This window comes from Pelodiscus sinensis, chromosome 14 (assembly GCF_052426305.1).
Source record: "Pelodiscus sinensis isolate ZL-2025 chromosome 14, ASM5242630v1, whole genome shotgun sequence".
Taxonomy (NCBI): domain Eukaryota; kingdom Metazoa; phylum Chordata; order Testudines; family Trionychidae; genus Pelodiscus; species Pelodiscus sinensis.
In genome coordinates, this window is record NC_143065.1 from 26791535 (window position 1) to 26798962 (window position 7428).

A 7428-nucleotide genomic window follows, 5' to 3' on the forward strand; every position below is an offset into this window, starting at 1 on the left:
TGTCACTTTTTGACCAAAAGGATAAAGCTCTGCCAGGGAAATCCTACCTCTTCTTGTCTTCTGTGCAATAAGAAAACAAATGGTCTCTTTGATATTTTAAACACTTTAAAACAGTAGTGGGGAACCTAAGGCCCAGGGGTCAGATATGGCCCCCATTTTGCCTGGATCCAGCCACTGTGACTTAGGGCTCCCCCAGCATTGGGGAGCCCACTTGGATGCTCCATCACACACACACACACTATCCCCCTACAGGGCTGGAGCACACAAAATCTACTAGCCTGGGTCCCCCTAGGCTCTGGTGTGAGAGGGGAATATGAGGTGTTTCTTTCTCCTTTTCTGTCGGGGGCCATGTCAGTGACGGTTTTGTTTTTTGCTTCTCACTTGCTGGCCCCCAACTGATTTTCCTGTGGGTCAGTGGTCCCTAAGCCAAAAAAGGTTCCTCACTCCTGCTTTAAAACGTACAATCTTACTTCCATGGTTGTTTGAGGGACTGATGAGCACTGTGACCATGCATAGTCCTATAGAGGTTCACATTAGTGGATCCCAATTCAACATCAGGGCCATAGTTCATTTCTAAAATGTCTATGCTTGTGCCTTAAATGTATTTTTCCACACAGATCTTCACTGTTTTATTGAAGAGTAAAAATTAAACTGCTGGAATTATTTCACACTTTGATAGTATTTTTTTAGGTTCTTTAATATGATAGTACTGTAGTAACAGTGTTACTCTTCTAGGCAACAATCCAACAAAGCATATGCTTAACTTTAACTTCAGTTCCACATTTGGATTTCTCATGTGCTTAAAGGGCTTGTTAGATTTGGCCATAGTTAACAATAGGGTTACAATATGTTGAACTGGAAATTACGAGCCTACACTTGTATCTTATTTAGGGAAGTTAAATGACATTTAATCAGCTAATTGACTAGTCAATGGAATTTCAATCGACTACCTGATTAGTTTGATAAGGGGGGAAAACTGCAGAGCCATAGCCACGCTCTTAATACATTTAAAAGGCTGAAGCGCAGCGGGGGGACCAGGCGTGAGCCGGGAATCAGCTGTCCCAGTTCACGACTGGTCCCCTCTGCTGCATTTGTGCTTTGTAAATGTATTAATACATTTAAAATTAAGGCCCTCCGTGCCTGGTCCCCTGATACGCCTCTGCATCCCCTGCCCCCCTGCAGAAATGGTGCTGGGGGGAACCAGCTTTTAAATCAGTTCACCCCAGCACCAGCTCCTGCTCCCCCTACTTGCTGCCTCTCTCTTTGAAAGAGGCAGCAAGGCAGGGGGGAAGTGACTAGTTGAGTCACTAGTCTACTATCCAATGAGCATATGCTTATCGGAAAGTCAACTAGTCGCTTACATTCCTAATCTTATTAAAGTAATTTCTTCAGCTGAACATATTACAGACAGTGATTCTCATTACAATGCCATCATCTACTAAGTTACTGGCAAGATGTATCAGATCATACACTGATTCCCTAAAATGTATAAATAGCTCAGAAAACCATTTTGTGGTAATTACCAGCAAATGTTGCCTTCTTTAAACATGACTCTTCTACGTGTACCAGACAGCACCACATGTGCTTTCAAACTTCTCTAACAAATATTATATATAAGGGAATGTCAATCAAAAGCAGCAGCATGGAATTATAAAGGAGAAGGAGAGAGAGGTGGGTCTACAAGTGAAGAAATTCAGATTCCCAAGAGACTGTACACTTTAATTACTGGTGATTCGTTAATGTAACATAATCACTCTAAGAGATATACTCTCATCTGAATGAGACGTGAAAAGCATCTAAACCTTTTGTGCATGGCAAATTAAAGTTCACTGCAATACTTCTGTAGATCTCTTTCGTACTGTTCCAAGCCAACATAACCGTCCTTGCACAAACTATCTGCAGTGTCTTCACGCTGCAGAAGATCGCCACTGCTGTGATCGATCATCCAGAGTTCGATTTAGCGAGTCTAGTTAAGACTCACTAAATCAAACTCAGAAGGTGCCCCCACCAGCATCCCGTACTCCTGCTCTAGTGAAGAGTAAGGGATGATGACAGGAGCATTTGCTCCCATTGGCCTTCCACTATGGGGATGCCACAAAGCTCAGCTTAAATTAAGCTGACTCCAGTTACGTATTCTAAATAGCTGAAATTGTGTACCATAAACTGAGCTGCTGGGTCTAGTGTAGACCTGGCCTTAGTCTACCCAAATCACATTCTCTTATCCCAAGCCACATTATCTTACATTTTATTCAGTGAACTGTATAAGTCACTTACCTGGGCATACTTGCAGATTATTCAAATCATTCAGAATTTTGTTCCTCTCTTTACATTTGCCTTAACAGTCTTTTTCTTATTTGTTAATCACCTGCACATTGTGTCATCTAATTGCTTATTATGTCTTCAGAACCACTGATGAAATGAACACAATTATTGATTTTTTTTTCCTTTCATTTAACCTCAAGTGGCTAACCAATGGCCAATATTAAAGCTACCAACAAACCAGAAGAATATGTCTGGAAGATGAAATGAACATTTTCCTATGAATCTAGATAATGATACAGCCCCCATCCTGGTAGCAGCTGAGCAAGTCACAAATGCTAATTAATGTACTGACACTCACCCTTGGTAGGTAGGAAAGTGTTGTTGTTCCTGTTTTACAGTCAGTGAACTGAGGCCAAGAGAGACAGTAACCCATCGTTGCACAGGAAGTCTCTAGCAAAGCTGGGACCCAAACCTATATTTCCTGTCTCAATCTAGTACCTCAGCCACCCAAGCTTGCTTCCTGTATGCACACTTAAATGCCTCTTCTGTCTATGCAATCTATGTATTGTCAGGGCTGGATCCTCAGCTAGAGTAAATCAACATAGTTCCATTTACATGAATGGAACTTTGCTTATTTACCCCAGCAGAGGCTATGGCCACTTAGAATTTCTCTCGTGACTTTGAAAAACATCTTTGGACAAGGGATGTAAGCGACTAGTCGACTATCCAATAAGCATATGCTTATCAGATAGTCGCTTCCCTCCCCTGCCCCCCCCTCCCGCAGCCTCTATCAAAGAGAGGCAGCAAGGTAGAGAGCGGGGATCAGGAGCTGGTGCTTGGAGGAGCTGGCTTAAAAGCTGGTTTCCTCCCAGCACCATCTCCATGAGGTGCAGGGGAGGCAGCGGCATAGCAGGGGGTTGTGTGCAAGCCAGGAATCTAGCTATCCTGGATGCCACAGGGGGGACCAGGCATGAGCCGGGAATCAGCTGTCCTTGCTCACCCCAGGTCCCCCTTCCGTTGTCTGCTGCGCTTTAGTCTTTTAAATGTATTAAGAGCCACCAGGAATTTCCATCTACTAGTTGATTAAACACCATTTAACATCCCTACTTTGGATGCATGAAGTATTCAATGTGCTACCTGCATCTTATTACACCAAACTGCTACTCTTCCTTTTGACACGAGATAGTATTTGATCCAGTCACATAAAAGTCACCTTGGAGACCAGTGTTCCCTCTAATTTTTTCACCTATGGGCAGGGCATTCTGCACCAAGCCATATGCATATGTGCATCACCAGCAGAAACATGCGATGCCAGCTGTGGGTGACGGCGGGCACTCTGCTGATCAGCTGAGTAGCACCTGAATCTTGCCTGGGTGGTCACCTTACAGGGAATACTACTGGACACCAAACTTACTGACTTTGGCTCAATTCCTGCCATCCTTACTCAGCCTGCATGATCAAAATGGAGAAGTCTTTCAGATCAGTATGACTTCAATGGCATCTTTCATATCCCAACTATCTAAAAGAGCGTTACAAAGACAAGTGTTTTGTAACGCAAGTCTTTTTAACAGAGCATGGAGACACCTGAGTGACTATCAAGTAGAGTCTTGACTGAAGACTGCAGGATTTGGTCCTTGGTAAGTTGTTAATTGGTGAGACGATGCTCAATATCACAAGGTCTGTGAGGTTCTACAGCTGTAGCATGCCATTGGTTTTTAGGCATTGGTTTCCCTATTGGTTTCCCAGCACATCAGCCACTTTCCACTGTGCTGAGCATCTAAACTTTGATTATATAAAGATCTTCCACCTAAGCAAAACCTCTTGATAACTAAGGTTCAATTAATCAGGAGAGCTGACCTGACATGTCATCTGCAACAATCTCGACTTCTCTCCTCACTTGCATACCACAACAGACTCCTTGGAGCACAGTGAGGACTACTATAAACCCTGTGGCCTAGTCTTCACAAGGAAATAGGCATGTTGTTAACTTGTGTTCACTAATACATGATACCTAACACAAGGTAAAATACTACTGAAGACAAAGCAATCCCATAGCCTTTACCTCAAACTGCAAAACCTCATGTTAAAATTATAGATAGATGGCTTTGTCTTCACTGAAGTCTTCACCTAACACATGTTAGCTAACACAACTTTTTCCCTAGTGAATCCATATCTTGAGGGTCATAACTTTGACTAGCCAACTAAACACATAATCAAAGATGTGCCCATCTGCATTCTGTGCATGATAAAAAAAATTAAGAAAAGTTTACTGAAAGTTTTCCAATGACTTCAATTAGTCGCCACATTAGCTAATATGAGTTAATATTGCACCCTTTTTTACTCAGAAGGACAAGGCCACAAGCTTAGTCTTCACTGCACACCAAAGATAATGTTGCTGCATGCAAATGAGAAGAGAAGAGATTTTAGCAAATCAAAGAGTTATGCCAATGACTTCAACCGGAGCAGGATCAAACCCAAAGCTGGAATGATCTTGAGGTGTTAAAGTCATCTGCTGATCCATTTTCAGATGAAATTAAACCATTATTGATGTCAGAAAGAAATTGATTTACAATAAACTCCATTGTTCTCTGATGTAAATCATCACCTTTAATATGATGTTGGCCATCATAAAGAGATATAAGAACATAAATGCTGATCAGACACATTAATTACAAATGCAATGTAAAGTTTAGACATGGATCACTTGAATTACTTGTTCTGTTCATTTCCTCTGAAGTACTTTGTATTAGCCTGTCTTCCAACAGTGGCCATCGGATTAGATGGACTTTTGGTCTAATCCAGCATGGCCGTTTTTATAGGCTATGTTCTTATGCTCTTATGGCTATTCACAAATAAATTTCAGCCTGCTCTGCCAAAGCAATTGAGCGTACATCCTTATGTCTGTTCTACTTAACATTTAGCATCCTCTGATATTGCTCTTCTCTATCAATCTTAATTTAAGCCTTTGATACTGGTGTATCAAAGGCTTGTACTGTACAGTATCCTTGTACTGTGTCTACAGCTCAACACTCTGTCACATTCACAATGTCCACTTTTCACCACTTACATGCACCCTTTTTTCATTGCCTTGACCCCACTTCCCTATGCTTCCCTGCAAAGTGTGTTCCACGCTTTATAATCTTCAAGCTCTCTCAGATTATAAACAACAACTTTCTTTTACTGGTGACTGAAAACAGAATGTAGCATTGAATAGGTGTGATTTTCCCTAGCAGGATGGAATGGACAATGAACAAACACTCCTTCAACAAAGTCCATTATAGTGACCAAAAAAAGGGAAGGCTGTAAGTATGCTATGGTATCAGAACACAAAGCCTTGCTTTGTTAGTGGGCCTATACTGAATATGGACATTAAAGATACCATAGAATGCCTATTAGGTTGCCAAATACCCATGATGCTTTTCCAACTCAGTGATTTCAAAGCCATTTATAATCAAAGATGGGCAAGGAATAATAATAAAATAAAAAGCTCACAACCCCCAAACCACCACAAAATCAAACCAGTCACTGATTCACAAGCCTAAGACTTCTCCACATAATCAGCCCCTGAACGAAAGCCAATGTGCCTGCATTTAGAGAGGTGTATGGAAGAATGGAAGCCAGGGATCCCCAACTCCTCCTCCTCAAGGAATAACTCGCATCCCTCAGGATTGGGTCCATGTTAACACTAATCTCTTTACAGCAGACCATGCCCCCTCCGCCCACTGCAGCCCCAAATATGGTCTATTCTGTGTATCAGGCACCTTGCAAAGAGTTGCTGCCTGAATTCTAGGCCTTGCTCTCCTCCCAAGCGTGTTTCCCAGGCAGGAGGCACTTCCTGGGCTGAGAGAGACACAGATCCGGCCTTGTGATGGCTGTGCCTGTTTGTCTCTCTCCCTCTCCGTGGCTTCATATTGTGGCTAAAGGCAGCTTCTCTGCCACCGCCTGCCTGGCAATGTGCAGGCGGGTGCTCTCAGTAGTGTGTGGGGGGGGAGAGAGGCAGTGAGAGGGGAGGGCGTATAATAAATAGCATCATTTTCATGCAGAGCTGCCAGTTCCCCAGGCCTCTTCCCCACACTAATAATTCAGGTACAATCCACTCTCACCCCCTCCTTCTCGCGGAGGGGGGAGGGGGAGAGAGAAATCTGCACATCCCAGCAAAGATGCACAATAACCGAGCCGGGAACAGCCCCAAGCCCGAGCTAGGCTCCTCGCTGGAGGAGGCATGGAGAGGGAGGGGGTCTGCGGCTGGGCTTGCAAAGGACCCGGCCGCGGGGAAAGGGCCGCGCCGGGCGCTGGCTGAGCGGGCTCCCTACGTTCCCCACCCCCACCCCGGTACTCACGCACCCTGGCCGGCCAGTGCGGGTAGCCTTTCATCTTGGCGAACACCAGGTCTCCAGCCTTGTACTCGCGGGGCCTCGGACGCGCCATCGGCAGCTTCCCTCCGCCGCCTCCCGCCTGCCCCGCGCCCCCTGCAACCAGCGGCCCCTGGCGGGGCGCGATCCGCCCAGGCGAAGGCAGCCGCCGCCGCAGCAGGGACGGGCCCCGGGCACCAGCCGCTTCCCTCGGCGGCGGGAGAGGTGGGGGGCGTGTGCAGCGGGGAGGGGGCGGCCTTGCCCTCAGCCCCCGCGGCCCCCGGGCCGAGGCCGAAATCCCGCTGCGGGCGGAGAGAGCGTGGCCGAGAGGCGAGCCCGCTACATGGCCCCGCGCTCCATCCTCGGCGCCGCAGCCTCGGCGGCAGCAGAAATATGGATCCTTCTCCTCCAAATTCTTCCTCGGGCAGCGACCGCAAACAGGATCTTCGTATTTTCCCCCCTTTGCTTTCCCCTTCCTGTTATTTTCTAGGTCCACGGATCGGTTTCTAGGAAAAACAGCAGAGCTCAGAGCGGCTCCTCGCCGCCTGCCTGCCTGCCTGCCTCCCCAGCTCGCTTTATGCACCGTTTCCACGGGGGGCTGAGGGCAAAGGGAAAAGCCGGATCTACATGGATCCTGCCAGATCCTTGCACCCAACCCCCCACTCCCAATTCCACTGTTTAAATACAAAACACGTCCAATCTTTTCCTACCGCTCCAGTGTGCCCTAGTGCCACAAAGACCTGGAGCTAGGACATAGAGGCTGTTGGCGTGTCATTGTGCCTGAACCCCCAAAGTCCACCTCTGATGGAACACA

General features: G+C 46.0%; 1 protein-coding gene across 2 annotated transcripts in view; it reads right to left on the reverse strand.

Annotated features, from left to right (window-relative positions):
* Positions 1-7185, reverse strand: part of HDGFL3 (HDGF like 3) — a 72181-nt gene extending 64996 nt beyond the window's left edge. Inside the window, exon 1 of one of the 2 annotated variants that reach the window (XM_006139246.5) lies at positions 6607-7182. In XM_006139246.5, the coding sequence (XP_006139308.1) occupies positions 6607-6690 (84 nt within the window). In that variant the 5' untranslated portion in view covers positions 6691-7182. Of the gene's footprint in view, positions 1-6606 lie in introns of both variants that reach the window. The other variant, XM_075897140.2, reaches the window with a different exon arrangement.
* Positions 7186-7428: the final 243 nt, after the last annotated feature.